The following is a 19,999-nucleotide window of genomic DNA, read 5'->3' as shown; positions in this document are numbered from 1 at the left end:
CAAGGGGAATTCTGACAAGGAACCTGACTACTGTAGAAAGCGGAAATGAAACTGCCCATTGAGAACAGGCGCCAATACCAGGGTGGCAAGAAAGAAGAGAGTATATTAGAAAGTAATGGAAATCCCCAGGGAGCAGAGTCCTGGCTGAGCAGGGTGGTTCCACCAGACTGGAAACTGGCAAATGTGACAGAAAGAAAGACCAGAAGGAGGATTAAGGGAACTACAGGCCTGTCAGCCTGACCTCAGCACTGGGGAAGGGGATGGAACTAATCATCTTGAGTACCATCATGCAGCACATGCAGGACACTCAGGGGTGAGGCCGTGTAAGCATGGCTTTAGGAAAGGCAGACTGTGCTTGAGGAAGCTGATCTCCCTCTATGACAAGGTGACCTGCTTAGTGGAGGAGGGGACGGCTGTGGATGTGATCTACCTGGACTTCAGTAAATCCTTCATCACTGTCTCCCACAGCATCCTGCAGGAGAAACTGGCCACTCATGGATTAGATGGGTATACTCTTTGCTGGGTTAGAAGTTGGATGAAGGCCAGAGAGTTGTGGTGAACGGAGTTAAATCCAGCTGGTGGCAGGTCACCCTGCTGGAAGGCAGGAAGGCTCTGCAGAGAGACCTGGACAGACTGAATCCATGGGCAGAGGCCAGTTTTAAGGAGTTCAACAAGGCCAGGTGCACTTTGGTCACAATCCCCCCAGGCAATGCTACAGGCCTGTGGCAGAGAGGCTGGAGAGCTGCCTGGAGGAAAAGGATCTGGGGATGTTAGTGGACAGGCAGATGAACATGAGCCAGCACTGTGCCCAGGTGGCCAAGAAGGCCAACAGCATCTTGCCTTGTATAAGGAGTAGTGTAACCAGCAGTAGTAGGAAAGTGATTGTTCTGTTGTACTCAGCTCTGGTGAGGATGCACCTTGAGTACTGTGTCCAGTTTTTTACCCCTCACTAAAAGAAGGACGTTGAGATGCTGGACCGTGTCCAGAGAAGGGCAACCAAGCTGGAGAAGGGTGTGGAGCACAAGTCCTGTGAGGAGTGGCTGAGGGAACTGGGGCTTTTTAGTCTTAAGAAAAGGAGACTGAGCAGAGACCTTATCCCTCTCTACAACTACCTGCAAGGAGGGGGCAGAGAGGTGGTATTCAGTTTCTTATCTCAGTAGACAGGGATGGGATAAGAAAAAATGCTGTCAGATTGCACCAGGGGAGATTTTGGTTAGATATAAGGAAGAATTTCTTTACTGAAAGGGTAGTGAAGTATTGGAACAGGCTGCTCAAGGAAGTGGTAGATTCACCATCCCTAGAGGTATTTATAAGGTGTGTAGATGTTGTGCTTGAGGACATGGTCTAGAGGTGGACTAGACAGGGTTAGGCTGTGGTTGTGGACTCAATAATATTAAAGATCTCTTCCAACCTAAGTGATTCCATGATTCTAGGGTAACAGAAGCCAGTAACTTCCCGTTCTGTCATGGTGGGAAAGCATTGCCATTTCAGACAAGTAGTCAAGTGATTCAGGCAATGAAAATGTGCTTGTAATTTTTTTATAAATGCCAGGAAAAAAATAAATAAGGAAAAACTGTGCACCCTTCCAGACAGGCATGATGCAAAGAGAGCACAGCTCATCATTACGCAGTGTCTGGGTTACAAAAAAAAAAGGTGATGCTGCATTAGCCATGGGATTAACGTGCACCATATTGTTACAGATTAGACCAAAAAGAAGGAAAAAAACCCCAAAACTAATAACTCTACTAAATACAAACGTATCCTAACTTGACTGATATGGCCAGCCATATGCAGAAGAAGATGAGCAGTTTGTTGCTGCTTAGAAACATCCAGTCCTCAGTTTCCACAGGGCATCCTTGAGCTCCTGGTTCCTCATGCTGTAGATGAGGGGGTTCACTGCTGGTGGAAACACTGAGTAAAGAAATGCTGGTATCAGGTCATGAAATAGGGAGGACATGGATGGGGGCTTCAGGTAAGCAAAGAGAACAGTACTGACAAACAAGGAGACCACAGCCAGGTGAGGGAGGCAGGTGGAAAAGGCTTTGTGCCGTCCCTGCTGCGAGGGGATCCTCAGCACAGCCCTGAAGATCTGCACATAGGACACCACAATGAACACAAAACACCCGAAAACTAAACAGGCAGTGACCACAATGAGTCCAGTTTCCCTGAGGTAGGCATCTGAGCAGGAGAGCTTGAGGATCTGGGGGATTTCGCAGAAGAACTGGTCAACAGCATTGCCATGGCAGAGGGGCAGTGAAAATGTATTGGCTGTGTGCAGCACAGCGTTGAGAAACCCACTGCCCCAGGCAGCTGCTGCCATGTGGACACAAGCTCTGCTGCCCAGGAGGGTCCCGTAGTGCAGGGGGTGGCAGATGGCAACGTAGCGGTCATAGGCCATGACAGTCAGAAGACAGTACTCTGTGGAGATCAAAAATAGGAAGAAAAATAGTTGAGCCACACATCCTGTGTAGGAAATGGCCCTGGTGTCTGACAGAGTATTGGCCATGGATTTGGGAACAGTGGTGGAGATGCAGCCAAGGTCTAGAATAGAGAGGTTGAGGAGGAAGAAGTACATGGGGGTGTGGAGGTGGTGGTCACAGGCTATGGTGATGATGATGAGGCCATTGCCCAGGAGAGCAGCCAGGTAGATGCCCTGGAAGAGGCAGAAGTGCAGGAGCTGCAGCTCCCGTGTGTGTGCAAAGGGCAGGAGGAGGAACTGGCTGATGGAGCTGCTGCTGTTGGACATCTGCTGCTGTCAGGTGTGGAGACCTGTCCAAGGAGGAAAAGGCAGTTAGAAGTTTGGGAACTCTTCCTTGAGGAAAACTTCTTCCAATTCACATTGACTCCCTGTATTCAGGAAGCCTTTTGTCAAGTCCCTTATGGGAGGTCTGCTTTGTGCTGGCTTGAGCGTGTCACTGCTGGGAGGAGGGCTGGCTGTGGCTCTCAAGAACTCAGTCCTGCCTGGCAGAAGTCAGTAAATAGAAGGATGGTGTGATCTCAGACTAAATCCCCTGTGGATAGGAATGAGCTTTTCAGCACTGTCACTCCAATTTCACCAAGGGCAGAGCAGAGCTTTGGAGCTTTGATTTTCTCCTGACTGAGAGCTGAGGAATCCAGTCTCGCAGGGCAGAGCTCCAAAGCCCTCCTGCAGTCTCATCCTACCCAAGGAGGATCTCAGCTCCCCGCTCCCAGCCAGGGACACACAGGGCTCAGTGCAGCTGCCCACACACAGGTGATGAGTGGCATTGCCACGGCCTCTGTGCCGAGATGTCTCCTGCATGAGGTTCCTCTCTGGGACACAAGAGTCCCCATGAGAGTGGTGCCATTGTGGGAGGCAGCCTGCAGCCCAGCAGGAGACCCCTGGAAGTCATCAGTCCTACAGATGTGTGTCCTGAAGTGAGGGTCAGCTCATTGCCACTGCCACCAATGGAAGTGACCAGAGCACCAGGTAACAGTGGGACAGAGACAGCAAGGACAGCAGGTGTAACAGTGAGAAATGCTCCAGCCAAGGCTGGAAGGACAGGGACAGACAGACAGACAGGCACTCAGAAGTTTCTCGTCATGGTGTTTGTTTTGCCCAAAAGAAGACTCAGTCTGAAACCCTGGATCTCTTGTTGCAGTGTCTGTGCTGTGTGGCATAAACCAGGAGTGTCTGTGGGAAAGTGTCAGCACTGTGGGGGATGTCAGGGAAGTCCCAAATCCCCACTGCCAGGGCATTTCTGGGAGCAGCTCCTCCCTGCCTGACAGTGTCTCTGCCGCCTGGAGCTGTCCCTGCAGATCCTTCTCTGTGATCATGTCACCTCCTGCTCGTGCTCACAGACCTCATCCAACCTTCCCTGTGCTCAGCTCTGCTCTGCAGACCCCTCCTGGCATCAGGGCACTGCCCCAGGGAACCTCTGTGTGTGCAGGGCTCAGCCCAGGCTCCAACATCTTCATGAGAATCAAGTTTTCACTGCATATTCTCAAGGGGAGAAATAAGTTCTCATCTACCACAGTCAGCACAGCCCACAGGAGAGGAAGAGTCAAAGCAAAGACTCTGCCTTTGGAGAAATATTCTCTTTGGCATTTCTCAAGGATCAGCTGTGGCTGGGAGCAAAGCTGACCCAGGCAGCACTTTGTTACAGCAGAAGGACCTTACGTTGCCCTTCCCTGGGTCACTGCTTTAACCCAGAGGTGCTGTCTATATCCCTGTGGAAAGCCCAGCAGCAGCAGAGTCCCTGGCCCAGCACACAGACCCCAGGGTGCAGGGACCCTGCTTGCAAGAACAGCCCTGGGCACCCCTCATCCATGCCCAGGAGAAGACAGCTGTCCTGCCCTGTCCCTCTGATGGAGCAGAAGGGCATCCCTTCCAGGCAGCACCTTCTGGTCCTATAGAGAACCTGTCCTCCTGACAGACCCCACACACTGCCCCATGTCCCAGGTTTAAGAGATCCCTCCAGGAACAGAACCTGCATTGCCCTGCACCCACAGACATACCAGGGACATACTCACAGGTAGAGTGCTGAGGAGATTTCTCCTCCAGTGAGCTCTCAGCATCCATCAGCTCTCTCAGCCTCTCAGGTCTCCCCTCGGTGCCTACAGGCAGTGTCCCCAGCCCTGTGTGCTTGGCAGAGGAGCTACTCTGTGGCAGAGCTGTCCCTCATCATTGCTGTAATGTTTCATCAGCTCCCACTGTCCCAGGAGTCCAGCCCAGCTACAGCAGAGGGGCAGGTGAAGGCGTCACGTACTCCTCGGCTCCTCTGAGGTATTCCTGAAGCTCCAGGGAACCAACTTGGAAAGACACTGAAGTCCTCCCTGCCATCTGCTCTCTAGGCTGGGGAGAAATCCTTCTGTCCAGCAGAGTCCTTTCTCCTGATCAAACACGAGCTGGGCAGAAGAATCACTTTTTCTTGTCTCCACATGAGACAGGACCCCCAGAAGATGACGGGAAGGGGACTCTTTCCCCTTGGGGAGGGTAAGGAGTATGGCAAGTGACTCGAGGCACCTCATCCTTGCTTTGTAGCCCTGGGGCTGGAAAAGGATGCAGCTCAGGCCCATGGCTGCCTCGAATCAAGGGAACCTGGGGTTCCTCTTGCCCCATTTGCAGTGGGCACAAAAGAGGCACCTGCTTCCTGGGAGCTGCTGGTCCCAGCTCCCAGGGGAATTAATGGAAGGAGGCCAGGAAGGAGGTGTTCAAACACCAACACCCAGTGAAACCTGAGGGGCCAGAGGTGCTCCAAGAGATGTGCAGGGAGATCCAAGGTCAAGGAATCACAGAACGTTAGGAGTTGGAAGGGACCTCAAAAGGTCATCTAGTCCAACCCCCCTGCCAGAGCTGGATCACCTGGACTAAACCACACAGGAACACATCCAGGTGGGTGTGAATGTCTCCAGAGGAGGAGACTCCACAACCTCTCTGGGCAGTCTGTCCCAGGGCTCTGTCACCCTCACAGTGAAAGAGTTTCTCCTGACATTCACATGGAACTTCCTCTGCTCCAGCTTTTACCCACTGACCTGAATAAGGCTACCCCTCAGTCTCCTCTTCTCCAAGCTAACGAGGCCCAGCTCCCTCAGCTCAGAGGAACTGGCCAGCATTGCCCCTCTGCAGAAAGAGGACCAGCTCAGAGGAAACAGGGACGGGCTCCTGGAATGGCTGCATGTGAAACGTGGCCAGGCAGGATCCAAGGATTCCCACAGGGAGGCACATGCCAGGGGGTGGCCTGTCACTGGGAAGCTTGCCCCACCTGGCTCTGGGCCTGTGAACAATGCTGCCTGCGGCTAGAGTGGCACCCCATGGAAGAGACCCCCCTCCAGCTGAGAGAGAAAAAGACCCTTTGGGAGGCCTGGCAAATCGACTCTATTGGAGCCCTTGGGAAGGCGGAGGGGAAACAAGAGTATTAGTGGGAGTGGAAATCATTTCTGGCCTAGTCCAAGGCCAGGCATTTCCAGGAGCAGCAGGAGAACATCCAGGGCGGGCCCTGACAAACTGGTTGCACTTTCTGCCAACCCCCAGTCTGTTCAGTCAGACCAGGGCAGTCATTTCACTGCTGCCAAGGGGCAGGAGTGGGCCAAGGAAGGAGGAGTCAGGTAGGGATTTCACCCCCCGTTTTACCCCCAAGCTAATGGGATAGTGGGGAGAACTAATGGCCTTTTGAAAGGGTTTTTAAAAGCTCACAAGCCACACTGGGCAGAACGACTCTGGGATGCAGTTCCCCAAGTCAGTGATTGCTGGGGAAGAAAGGGATGTCCCGACTCAATGCCTTTTGACCCAAACCCCAAACTTAATCCCCAAACCCCACACTCCCAGCGCCCCAGAAAAGCCATTTTCTCTCCTGCTCTGCCAGTAGAAAATGCCGACCATTGGGACCATTCCCCTTGTACAGGCTGAGCCCCTCAACAAATACGCTTGGAAAGCAAAAGATGCCCATGGGAAGGAACACAAAGTCAATACAAGGTGGATTATTCCATCCTTCTCATAACAATCTACGACCAGTCCCTTAATACAAACTGAGTCTGGGTTTTTCTCTTTTCCAGATGGAATCTCTGACACCTGCTTGAAGGAATAGATGAAGCTGTTAATTGTCTGTATAGTTTAGTTAATAACTGCTTTGTTAATATTTATAGGACGTTTATCAGAGTATCACAAACATTGTTTTGGTCAACCATTCTCACCACCTTTAATATCTGGGGAAATGTTTGTGCCCCCCTCTTCAGCCTGGGGTGGCAAAATGGATTTATAACTTTAGGCCAGCAGGTGCCCAACGCTTTTAACCTGACAAATTTTTGGGGATGTGGGAGCCCTTCAGGATTTAAAGACTGGCCGTGGACGTTGAAACAATATCCCCAAAATGGCTCCTGAGTGATCTAAGTGACATAACCATTGGTAATGATTCATTCTGTTGGAATGAGGAAACAAACCCATGGAAAACCCCAGTTCCAGAAAAGGGGGAATATTGTCTGAATCGGAATGACAACAATGGAGGTTTTGTGGGTCACAGTGTGTGTGATTGGACCTTCAGGTCTGGAAATCCTTGTATCTTCCCTGGGTGTCAACCCATTAATTGTTCAGCTGTCCTGGTTCTGGCCAGGCCAGGGTTAACCTCCCCAATCAGCCATCACAGTTGATCTGAGTTAGCCCAGGTGAGCTGAGTTGGCCCAGGCTGTTTTCCACTCCACCTTCCCCATAAATGCAGCTGGTTGAGGGGGAGCTGGCTGGCTGCTTCCAGGACAGTCTGAGTGTGGCTGGGATGGTGGGTCTGTTGTTCTGTCCTTCCTGTTGGGCAGCCTTCTGTTGTCCTTGGGTCAATAAGGTACTCTGTGTTAGCACTGGGTGTGAGTGTAACTAACCATTATTGTTCCACATTCATGGTGATTTTTGGCAGTAAACTGTCCTTATCCTCACCCATGGGTGCCAGAGAGAGAGATTCCCCTGCACCCCGTGGTGAAAACCATGGTAGAGCGGATGTCCCCTCACAGCCCATGGATAAGGCTGGGGAGCAGAGACCACCTATGGCCTGTGCAGAGACTGACCCACCCTGCAGCAGGTTTGCCAGGGCACTTATGACTCTGTGGGGGACCAGGCTGGGGGAGTCTGGGCCCGAACATCAGCACCCATGGAAGGGAGTCCTGCTGAGAGGCCTGTGGTGAGGAGATGACTCCCCGATAGAGAGGACTCACACTGCAGAAGTTTGTGGATATGACTCGTGTGGGAGGGACCCCACGGTGCAGCAGGGGAAGGGGGTGTGTGTGGAGCACCCCCCTGAGCTAAGATGGAAGAGAACTTGGGAGGAATGGACTGCAAACCCCCATTCCCTGCCCCTCCCTGTGCTGTGATGGGGGAAAGAAGGGAGCAAATTGATGATTAAAGTCATGTGTGTGAAGAAGTGGGGGGGGGCGGGAGGAAGGAAGATGAAGTGTTAAGACCTGGGCAAGGAAAGCAGCTTTAGAGGAACCTCCAGAACCCCACTCCCCATTCCCTGCCCCTCCCCACGCCATGTTGGGTGGGGGAAGAAGGGAGTAAAATCGTGATGGAGTTTAACTCTGCTAAGAAGCAAGGGGCAGGGGGAAGGTGCTTTAAGACCTGGCTGTGCTTCTCATTACCCGACTCTGGTTCACTCAGTGTGTAGTTGTAGTAGTAATAAATCACTTTTCTTTCTTTCCTTTATTCTGTCTTGAGTCTGTTTTGCCCATTGTGCTAATTGGATAGTGATCCCTCTGTCCTTATCTCAAGTCCTAAGACTCCTGATATATATTTTCTCCCCTTTTTGGCTGGAAAGGGGAATGACAGAGCAGCTTGGTGGCCATTTGGCCTTTAGCCAGGGCCAAACCACAACAGAGGGTTAAGGGTGGGCTGAGGTAGGGTTTAAGGTGTGGGTGGGCAACCACGGGTGCTGGGAGGGGACATGGGGATTTTGAAGGAGGGTTCTGGGGGTGGATATGGGGGGATCTGGGTGGAGGAAGAGGAAAATTATGGGAGTAATATGGTGCTATACTTTCCAGCTATACCACCCTCCACCTTTCAACCTGTTAACCATAGAGAAGTACATTCCAAGCGAAAGGTGGGAGGGATGACCGATGTTCCTGGCCTGAAACCTCCCCAGGTTGCACGCTGGCAGCCCAAGTAACTTTGGGCATCAGGGCTTTCCTTTCAAAGGGTCAATCCTAAAAGTACCTGGTGTCATTTTCAGATTCTACCAGCATCTGACTTTGAACATGCAAAATGTAGAGTATTAGCACACAAAAAAAAAGGTGTGAAGGATGAAAGATGTTCCTGTCCTGAAACCACCTCAGGGAGCAGCCAAGAAGCCCCAGTAACCTTGTGGGTCAGGACTGTCCTTTCCAAGGGAACTGTCCTAGCACTGCCTGACGTCATTTTTGGGGTCTACCAGTGTCCACCTTCAAACATGCTAATGGTCCAGCAGTATTTCCCAAACAAAAGGTGGGAGGGATGAAAGATGTTCTGGGCCAGAAACCTCCCCAGGTAGCCCACAAGCAGCCCAAGTAACCTTGAGGCTCAGGGCATTCCCAGCCAAGGGCATCATCCTAACAGTGCTGGACGTCATTTTCCGGCTCTGCCAGCATCCACATTCATAACTTCTGAATGTACAACTACACCACCAAAACAGAAGGTGCGAGGGCTGAAAGATGTTCCTGGCCTGAAACCTCCCCAGGTACCACACTAGAAGCACCGTTACACTTGGATCTCAGGGCATTCCCAGCCATGGGAATGGTCCTAGCAATGCCTGATGTCATTTTCAGGCTCTATCATAATCGACCTTTGAAGATGCTACACATCCAGCAATAGAGTCCCAGGTCCTTTGACACCTCTTGCTGTCATTTATTTTACTGCACCACAACTTTAAAGAGCCACCTGCAAGGAGATGTGAACTGCTAAGAAAATGGCACTTCACTTCAAACAGACCTTGACAAACTCTGGGAGTTTGATGAACAGGAATATTGAGAATGTATTAAACCAGAGAGATCTTCTCCTCCTGACTATATTTTGGCTGGACTGGAATGAATTCTCATGCTGGCAGCCGCTAGAGTTCTGTGGTTTGGATTCGTAAGCAAAAAAGTCTGAATAAACCTGTTTGTTGCTTGCTGAGCAGGGCTTGCACAGCATCAAGGGCTTTTGTCTAATTCTGCCTCAGAAATGAGTCAACTGGGAGTGCACAAGTACCTGGAAGGGGACAGAACAGCCCCAGCTGACCATAACTGACCAACAGGCTTATCCATACTGTATGACTGCAGGAGTGAGCCCACCATTGTGTTGCACTTATTGTCTGCAAAAGTGGCCTGGTTCTGGCCAAGATGAAGTTAATTTTCTTTGTAGGGGCTGGTGGAGTGCTGAGGGAAGCAAACTTTGTGCTACAGAGAAATAATATAAGAAAGGAAGTCCACGTGAAACCACAGCTTTGGAGGTCAGAGAGTGGACATGAGGATAAAGAAATGTCATTCTGACATTCTGGTAGTGCTGTGGTGCAAGAAATCCCTTGTAGGAAGCCTGGCTGGTGGCTTTGTGTTTGAGAGAACAGCTGGCGAGGAGGGAGAGACAGCAGAACAGGCAGGGATATGGTGGGGTGAGAATGAGGTGGGGAAGTGCATTGGGTTCCTACAGCCTGCAGGGAAGCAGGCACAGGTGTGGGGCAGGGTGGGATGGGCTGTGGTGAAGATGGCCAAGGGTGCTGGCCGGGTTGAAATGCCCTGACAGAAACAAGGTCTTTGCCCCTTTGGTTATGGCTGATGTCCCTGACACAAAGGCTTCAGAGGAGCCATATTGTCCTCACAGGCATGGAGCATCATTGCCTCCTTGCACCCACTGCAGGGGAGGCCACATGTGTCATAGCCCTGTCCTTCCCTTGGCATCACACACCTAAGGAGGGTGACACAAGTGAGGGTCAAGATCTCCCTTCCCAGGGGCTGGGGGTCAGCACTTGGCATTTCTGCTTCATCAGACCAAGCCAGGGTGTCCTCAGCATCAGAGCTGCCTGCGCTTTGCCTGTGTTTGTCCTCATGGCCTCCAGTTGTCTGCTCTAACGAGCCCCTGGGGAGGCTTTGTCAGGAATGGCTCCCAATGTGGCCTGTTAATGCTTCAAGGTACTTTGGGCATTACTCCTGACTTGAACTTCTTGAGAGGTTTCTTCACTCTCCGCTTGGTATCTGACGTCTGTGGACTCAGAATAAAAGACACCATGGGGCTCATTAACATCCAGAAAGCCCTTAAAGCAAGTCTCTTTAACTCATTTTCATTAAAAAACTCAAGACTTGTACAATTACTTGGATTTCAGTTAGATCCTAAGGGGATCTGGACAGGCAGGAAAAGCAGCCTCTTGAGATCCAACCCTGCCTGGAGAACCTTGCTCTTCCCCAAGCCCAGCAGTTCCCTCACTGGCCTCCTGGGACTCCCAACACTTTTCCTAACATCATCTGTGCTCACAGGCACAGACAGATTTCTCTGACAACAAACAGCAGTTCAACATGACACAGTTTAATACACATGAAATCTCTCTCCTCAGCTGCCTGCTACGGCCAAGCAGCGTGTGAAGGGGGTCAGCTTCCAGAGGAGATTCTCTCCCAGAACAGTTTCAATCAGATACATAGAAAGGTCACTTATCAACACCCTGACCTTCTGACAGAACAGTTCATAAGACTTCAGAAGGATGGAAAGTTTTCCAACTCTCTGAAGCTCAAAGCAGACACTGGAGACTTGAGCAGCAGCTGAATGACCAAAGAGCAAGTGGCGGTAGAAACCTGTGATCAGAATGACGTGCATACGTCCATCTAGGCTGCAGAAAAGGATGTCCTTAGGCATGGCCGTATCATCAGGATAGGGGGAAACACCTGAATGATTAGGGAGTGAAAAAAGACAGACTGGCACTAGTGTAGGTACAGGGGAAGGTGAGTAATTCTTCTGCTGCCATGGGTACCAATCCTGGAAATTACCATTCTGTCATGGTGGGAAAGCATTGCCATTCCAGACAGGCAGTCGAGTGATTCAGCTCATAGAACTGTTTGTAATTTTTTTATAAATGTCAGGTGTACAAAAAAAAAAGAATTAGAAATTCTGGCCTTTTGCAGGCAGAAATGATGCCAAGAGAGCACAGATCATCACTGAGCAGTGTCTGGGTCATAGAGTATTGGGAGACACTGAATTTGGAATGGGATGAACTTGGAACATGTTATCATAGTTGAGACAAGCTATGAGGAAATTAGAAAAATAACAACTAAAAAATGTATTAAATACAGAGATGTCTTATATGTGAGTTTCATGGCCAGCAATTTGCTGAAGAAGATGAGCAGTTTATTGCTGCTTAGAAACATCCAGTCATCAGTTTCCACATGGAATCCTTGAGCTCCTGGTTCCTCATGCTGTAGATGAGGGGGTTCACTGCTGGTGGAAACACCGAGTACAGAAATGTTACTATGAGGTTGAGAAATACGGAGGAGATGGAGGGGGGCTTCAGGTAGGCAAACATGGCAGTACTGAGAAACAAGAAGACCACGGCCATGTGAGGGAGGCACATGGAAAAGGCTTTGTGTCGTCCCTGCTGCGAGGGGATCCTCAGCACAGCCCTGAAGATCTGCACATAGGACACCACAATGAACACAAAACACCCAAAAGATAAGCAGGCTCCAACCACAAGGACTCCAGTTTCCCTGAGGTAGTCATCTGAGCAGGAGAGCTTGAGGATCTGGGGGATTTCACAGAAGAACTGGCCAACAGCATTGCCATGGCAGAGGGGCAGTGAAAATGTATTGGTTGTTTGAAGTAAAGCATTGAGAAACCCACCACCCCAGGCAGCTGCTGCCATGTGGACACAAGCTCTGCTGCCCAGGAGGGTCTCATAGTGCAGGGGGTGGCAGATGGCAACGTAGCGGTCATAGGCCATGACAGTGAGAAGGGAGTACTCTGCTGAGAGCAAAAATAGAAAGAAAAATATTTGAGCCACACATCCTGTGTAGGAAATGGCCCTGGTGTCCCACAGGGAATTGGCCATGGATTTGGGAACAATGGTGGAGATGCAGCCAAGGTCAGTAAGAGAGAGGTTGAGGAGGAAGAAGTACATGGGGGTGTGGAGGTGGTGGTCACAGGCTATGGTGATAATAGTAAGGCTGTTGCTTAGGAAGGCAGCCATGTAAATGCCTATGAAGAGCCAGAAGTGCAGGAGCTGCAGCTCCCGTGTGTCTGCAAAGGCCAGGAGGAGGAACTGGCTGATGGAGCTGCTGTTGGACATCTGCTGCCATCAAGTGAGGAGACCTGTTGAAGGAGGAAAAGACAGTTAGAAGTTTGGGAACTCTTTTTTGAGTAAAACCACCTGCAATGCTTAGGCAATACCCTCAGACAGATTGACTCTCTGTGTTCAGGAAGATTTTTAGCAGGTCCCTTTTGGGAGCTCTGCTTTGTGCTGGCTTGAGTGTGCCACTGCTGGGAGGAGGGTTGGCTGTGGGCTCTGAAGAACTCAGTCCTGCCTGGCAGCAGTCAGTAAATAGAAGGATGATGTGAACTCAGACTAAATCCCCTGTGGATAGGAATGAGCTTTTCAGCACTGTCACTCCAGTTTCACCCGAGGGCAGAGCAGAGTTTTAAAGCTTTGATTTTCTCCTGACTGAGAGCTGAGGAATCCAGTCTCACAGGGCAGAGCTCCAAAGCCCTCCTGTGGTCTCATCCTACCCAAGGAGGATCTCAGTTCCCAGCCAGGGACACACAGGGCTCAGTGCAGCTGCCCACACACAGGTGATGATTGGCATTGCCACGGCCTCTGTGCCGAGATGTCTCCTGCATGGGGCTCCTCTCTGGGCACAAGAGTCCCTGGGAGAGTGGTGCCATTGTGGGGGGCAGCTGCAGCCCAGCTGCAGGGAAGTCCTCAATCCTTCAGATGGGGGTCCTGAAGTGAGGGTCAATTCAGTGCCAGCCCCACCAATTGACGTGCCCTGAACCCCAGGTAACGGTAACAGTGGGAGAAGGGCAGCACAGACCAGAGGGGAAACTATGAGAAATGCCTCCAGACAAGGCTGAAAGGACAGGCACAGACAGACTGGCACTCAGGGTTTTTCCTCAGTGAGGTTTGGACTCCCAAGGAGAAGATTCAGCCTGAAACCCTGGAACTCTGTGTTCAGAGTCTGTGCTGAGAAGGCAGGGGTGCACTGTGATAGTGACTTCACTGTGGGAGATTTCAGGGAGGCACCAAATCCCTGCTGCCATGCAATTGCTGGGAGCAGCTCCTTTTCCCTCCCTGACCATGTCTCTGCTGTCTGGAGCTGTCATTGGAGCTGCTTCTCTTTGCACATGTCACCTCCTGCTCTGTGTTCACAGACCTCATCCAACCTGCCCTGCGCTCAGCTCTGCTCTGCAGACCCCTCCTGCCATCAGGGCTCTGCCCAGGGGAACCTCTGTGTGTGCAGGGCTCAGGAGACGCTCTGGCAAATCCTAATGACAAATGAGTTTTAACTCACTTCTTCAAAGTTATCAATGAAAGCTCAGCCCCCACTTCCTACCCAATCCAGAAGAGAGGAAAATTCAAAGCAAAGTCTCTTTACCTGGATGGAAAATGCATTCTTGGTGTTCCTGAAATGTTCCAGGGATCAGCTGATGCTGGGAGCAAACCTGGGCTAAGCAGTACACTTTGACAGCAGAAGGACCCTACACTGTGCTTCCATGGGTCCCAGTTTCCATCCACCCACAGCTTCTTTCTGCGGCAATGCTGCCCACCGGGCAGGCTGAGCGCTGACCCTGGCAGCAGCAGAGTCCCTGCCCCAGCACACAGACCCTGGGGTGCAGGGACCCTGCTCACAAGGACAGCCCTGGGCACCCCTGGGTGCACACGCTGCTTCACACCTCTGCAGCCATGCCCAGGAGAAGACAGCTGTCCTGCCCTGTCCCTCTGATGGGGCAGAAGGGCATCCCTTCCAGGCAGCACCTTCTGCTCCTAGAGAGAACCTGTCCTCCTGACAGACCCCACACACTGTCCCATGTCCCAGCTTTTGGAGATCCCTCCAGGAACAGAACCTGCATTGCCCTGCACCCACAGACATACCAGGGAGAGGCTGCAGAGATTTCTCCTGCAGTGAGCTCTCAGCATCCATCAGCTCTCTCAGCCTCACAGGTCTCCCCTCAGTGCCTACAGGCAGTGTCCCCAGCCCTGTGTGCTTGGCAGAGGAGCTGCTCCTGGGCAGAGCTGTCTCTTGTCAGGGCTGCTGGGCTGCCATAAGTTCCCACCATTGCAGGAGTGAAGCCCAGCTCAGCAGAAGACCAGTTCTTCTAGGCTTCCTCCTGGTGTCTCAGGCCTCATGGGGATCGCTCTATGATCTCATCTCTGATGTTCCCTCCCTCAGCTGGGGAGAAATCTTTGTGTCCAGCAGAGTCATTTCTCCTGATCAAACCAGAGCTGGGCAGGACAATCACCTTTCCTTGTCTCCCCATGAGACTGAACTCCCAGGCAGGGACAGGAAGAGTACTCTTGCCCCCTGTGAAAGGAAGGGATTTAGGTGAGCTGTTGGGCATTTTTTGATGTTTCACAAGACCAAAACTAGGAAAAGCTCTGCTCTGCAGTTGGGGGAAGTGGAAACCACAATGTATACATTTATGTATCAAAAAAGATAGACCCTCTGTTCCGTGGACAAACTGACACCTGGAGAGCTCACATAAGAGTCCCATATAGACAGTGGCACCCTCAACATGCAGGAAATAGACCTCCCAAAAAGGACGTTTATAATCTCTAATAGAACAGGGAGAGGCAGTCCTTGGGTCTCCAATGAGAACGTTTCACTCAGGGAAGAGTGCCCCAAGTTCTCACTGCCTTGTTCTCCTTGCTCAGGGCTACCTGCAAAGAAGCAGAGAATGTCCCATGGCAGCTTCATTCCCCACTTCCTCCTCCTGCCCTTTGCAGACACACAGGAGCTGCAGTGGGTTTCTCCACGCTGTGCTGCTCACGGCCAGTACATGTTCCCTCCCCCTCTGCAAGGGCAATGCTGGTGACCAGTTCTTCTCTGCAATCCCCCAGATCCTCAGCCTCACGTGCTCAGATGCCTACCCCAGGGAGATCGGTCTTCTTGTATCCAGTACCTGTTTGGTTTTGGGGTGTTTTGTGGGATACCTGGCAAGGTTACCTTAAGGTTTCTCATGTTGCTAGTAGGTTATCTACGGAGATTTCAGGCCAGGATTGTGTTTTGCCCTCATCCCTTTTTTGGGGACCTATGTCTGGACGTACAGATCTTTCAAAGTTGGACACTGGGAGAGCCTGAAAATGATGTCAGGCACTGTTAGAACATTGTCTTGGTAAGGAGAGACCTGAGCCCCAAGATTTCTGGGGCTGCTAGTGGGCTAACCAGGGAGATTTCAAGCCAGGAACATCTTTCAGCCCTCACCCCTTTTCCTTAGGAGCTATTGCTGGACATGTAGGAGTTTCAACTGTGGACACTGGTGGAGCCCAAAAACATCAGGCAATCTTAGGACCTCTCCCTTGGCTAGCAATGCCCTGATCCTAAAGGTTACTGGGGCTGCTTGTCCACTCCCTGAGGAGCATTCAGGGCAATAACATCTTTAAACTCTTGCTGTTTTGTTTGGGAGCTGTTGCTGGAAGGTTAGGAGTTTCGAAGGTGGATGCTGGTAGAGCCTGAGGAGGCGTCAGGCAATGTTAGGAGAGTTCCCTTGGCAAGGAACGATCTGAGCACCAAGATTCCTTGTGTTTCACATCTGAACACTGATGAGGGTTCATGCCAGGAAAATCCTTCAGCCCTCGCTCCTCTTGTTAGAGACCTGTTGCTGGAGGTTTAGCACTGCCGAAGGTGATTGCTGGTAGACGGAAAAATGACATCAGGCACTCTAAAGGCTGTTGCCTTGGCTAGGAATGCCCTGAGCCTCAAGGTTTGCTGTACTGCTATTCTACTACCTGGGGAGGTTTCAGGCCACAAACCTTTTTCAGCCCTGACACCAATTTGTTTGGGAGCTATTCCTGGACCTTTCTCAGTTTCAAAGGTGGGCTCTTGTAGAATTTGGAAATGAAGTCAGGCAATCTTAGGGCTGCTCCCTCTTCTAGGAAAGCCCTGAGCCCCAATGTTCCTAGGGCTGCTAGTGGGCTACCTGGGGAGGTTTCAGCCCAGGAACATCATTCATCCTTCATAGATTTATTTGGGAGCTATTGCTGTATGTTTAGAAGTTTTAAAGGGGGACACTAGTAGAGCCACAAAATGACACCAGGGACTCTTCAGACCATTCCAGTGGTTAGGAAAGCTCTGACCCCCAAGGTTACTGGACATGCTAGTGGGCTACCTTGGAGGGTTTCTGGCTTGGAAACTTTTTCAGCCCTTGCTAATATTTTTTGGTGATCTACAATAAAGATTTTGGATTCTCCCTGTCCCTCCTTTTCTTAATAGTTCTATAAATACATGAATAACAATATTACTGGTATAAATAATAGTTCTTTTATATATTAATTAATATTAAGTATAAATATTAATACCAATGTTAATATTATTATCAATATCAATATTGATAATTCATAATAATTATATAAATGTATTAATGACAAATGGAGTGACAGTGAGAATCTCGAACGTTTATTCGACTCAGGGGGACCAATGTAATAGAGGGTGAAGAAAAGGCTGAGGAACTTAGTGCCTTTTTTCCCACAGTCTTTAGCAGTAAGACCAGTTGTGTCCTGATACCCCGACCCCTGTGTGGAAAGATGGAGATGTGAATCGGACCGAAGCACCCATAATCCCAGGGGAATTGGTAAGTGACCTGCTCAGCCACTTAGATCTGTACCAGTCAATGGGTCCAAATAGGATACACCTCAGTGTACTGAGGGAGCTGGCAGAAGTGCTCACCAAACCACTTTCCTTTATTTACCAGCAGTCCTGGCTGACCAGGGTGGTTCTGCCTGACTGGAAACTGGCACATGTGACACCCATCTGCAAGAAGGGCCAGAAGAATGTCACGGGGAACTACAGGCCTGTCAGCCTGACCTCGGTGCTGGGGAAGGGGATGGAACAAATCATCTTGAGTCCCATCATGTAACACTTGCAGGCACCCAGGGGATCAGGCCCAGTCAGACTGGGTTTAGGAAAGGCAGATGATGCTTGACCAAACTGATGTTTTTCTGTGACAAGGTGACCTGCTCTTTGGATGAGGGGAAGGCTGTGGATGTGATCTACCTGGACTTCAGTGACACCTTCATCACTGTCTCCCACAGCATCCTGCTGGAAGAACTAGCTGCCCATGGATTAGATGGGTATACTCTTTGCTGGGTTAGAAACTGGCTGTACAGCCAGACCCAAACAGTTGTGGTGAAGGGAGTTAAATCCAGTTGGCAGCAGGTCACACGTGGTGATCCCCAGGGGTCAGTGCTGGGGCCAGTTCTCTTTAGTATCTTCATTAATGATCTGGCTGAGGGGATCAATTGGACCCTCAGTAAATTTGCAGATGACATCAAAGTGAGTGTTGATCTGCTGGAAGGCAGGAAGGCTCTGCAGGGTGACTTGGACAGGCTGAACAAAGGTCCTCCATTGGGAAATTCCTTTGGAATCTAAGGAATCACTAAGGACCCAACTAAACTCCAAGTAGTTGTAGAAGTCTTGAGTTTTATAATGAATGTTACTTGAAGAGCCATGCTTGTAAAGGGCTTTCTGGATGTTAATGAGCCCCATGGTGTCTTTTCTTCTGAGTCCACGGACCTCAGACACCAAGAGGAGAGTGAAGGAATGTCTCCAGAAGTTAGTCAGGAGTAATGCCCTAAGTGCCTTGAAGCATTAACAGGCCCCACTGGCAGCCATGGTTGACAAAACCTCTCGATGGGCTCATTAGAATAGACAACTATAGACAAACCCAGGCAAAGTGCAGGCAGCTCTGATGCTGAGGACACCCTGGCTTGGTCTGATGAAGCAGAAATGCCAAGAGCTGACCCCCAGCCCCTGGGCAGGGAGATCCTGACCCTCACCTGTGTCTCAGGGCTGTTCTTTGGGATGTGGGGAGTGTGACACCAAGGGAAGGAGAGGGGTATGACACGTGGTGGCCTTCCCTGGGGCGGGTCCAAGGAGGCAATGATGCTACATGGCCATGAGGACAACGTGTGTCCTCTGAGGCCTCTGTGGCAGGGCCATCAGCCATAGCCATGGGGCAAAGACCTCGTTGCTATCAGGCCCTTTCAGCCTGGCTGGCCCCCTTGGCCATCTGCACCACAGCCCATCCCACACTGCCCCATGCCTTTTCTAGTTTCTCTACAAACTGCAGGCAACCATACCCCATTCCTCACTTTGATTTCACTCCCTGATGGCCCTGCCTGTACTGCTGTCTCTCCCTCCTCACCAGCTGATCCTGGAAACACAAAGCCACCAGCTCATCCACACTTCCTCTGAGTGACTTTTAGCACCACAGCACTGCCCCCAGAATGACATTTCTTTATCCTCATGTCCACTCTGACCTTCAAAGTCACAGTTTCACATGGACTTTCTTATGTTCTTTCCACATAGCACAAAGTGGACTTTCCCTCAGCCTCTATTCCCCAGGCTAAAGATGCCCTGGGTCTCTCAGCTTCTGACCTTCAAAGCTGCAGATTTGCTGTTGTGCTGGAACCTGTTGTGGTTTCGCTCCAGCCAAGCACAACACAGCTGCTCCCTTTCTAAGAGGATGTGTTTGGAAATTGAGGAAGGGGAAAGGGAGGGAAAAGGAAATCAAAACAACCCAAAGCTCTTGAATTGGGATAAGGACTGTTCACTGGGACAGCAGAGAGAGAGAAACAACAGTAGGACTTCGTAGCAAAATATACAAAACTGGTGCTGCACAATGCAGCTTCTTGCTGAACCGCACAGCTCAGACCTCACAGCTCAGAGCTGTCCTGAAACTAGACAGTGCCCAATCCACGTGTCCTGGAGGGGTAGCCTCTTCCTCCCACAAGCCTCTCGTCATCTGCTGAGCATGATGTAATTGACATGGAAGACCCACTTTGACCATGTTGGATCACCTGTCCTGGCTGTGTTCCTTCCCAGCTTCCTGGGTGCCCACCACCCTTTCGTTAGCAGAGCAGCATGAACAACTGAAAGGTCCTGGAATGGTTGCACACAGTGAAATCATCCCTGTGTTATCAGCACTGTTGTCACCTGAACTCCAAAACACAGCTGCTAGAAAGAAACCAGGCCACCTTTGTAGACACCAAGTGAAACACAACAGTGGGCTCACTCCTGTGGTCATACAGTAAGGATGATCCCATTGGTCAGTTATGGTCAGCTGGGACTGCTCTGTCCTCTTCTAGGTACTTGTGCACTCCCAGTTGATTCATTTCTGGATCAGAATTAGAAAAAAGGCCTTGATGCTGTGCAAGCCCTGCTCAGCAGGGAACTGGCATGCTAATATAGAGTTTTTTGCTTATCAATCCAAACCACAGAATTATAGTGACACCAATACAAAAATTAATTCCATTCCAGCCAAAATCAGACCAGGAATAGAAGATCTGCAGAAGAGCTGGCAGCTGTCCTTGCCAAACCCCTTTCCATCATCTATCAGCAATCCTGGCAGACTGGGGAAGTT

General features: G+C 50.7%; 2 protein-coding genes across 2 annotated transcripts; both read right to left on the bottom strand.

Annotated features, from left to right (window-relative positions):
* Positions 1-1,819: 1,819 nt before the first annotated feature.
* On the bottom strand, positions 1,820-2,746 carry LOC311200969 (olfactory receptor 14A16-like; the record flags this gene model as incomplete). Its single annotated transcript, XM_084275269.1, has 1 exon — positions 1,820-2,746. One exon carries the CDS (start codon positions 2,744-2,746, stop codon positions 1,820-1,822), a length of 927 nt encoding a protein of 308 aa, XP_084131395.1.
* Positions 2,747-11,789: 9,043 nt separating this feature from the next.
* Positions 11,790-12,713, bottom strand: LOC311200943 (olfactory receptor 14A16-like; the record flags this gene model as incomplete). Its single annotated transcript, XM_084275245.1, has 1 exon — positions 11,790-12,713. The coding sequence occupies one exon, from the start codon at positions 12,711-12,713 to the stop codon at positions 11,790-11,792; it is 924 nt and encodes a 307-aa protein (XP_084131371.1).
* Between the last annotated feature and the right edge of the window lie 7,286 nt (positions 12,714-19,999).

Source organism: Gallinula chloropus (assembly GCF_964237585.1).
Source record: "Gallinula chloropus genome assembly, chromosome: 25".
In the NCBI taxonomy this organism is placed as follows: Eukaryota; Metazoa; Chordata; class Aves; order Gruiformes; family Rallidae; genus Gallinula; species Gallinula chloropus.
Note: the sequence above shows the minus strand (reverse complement) of the source record. Positions and strands in the feature narration are given on the sequence as shown.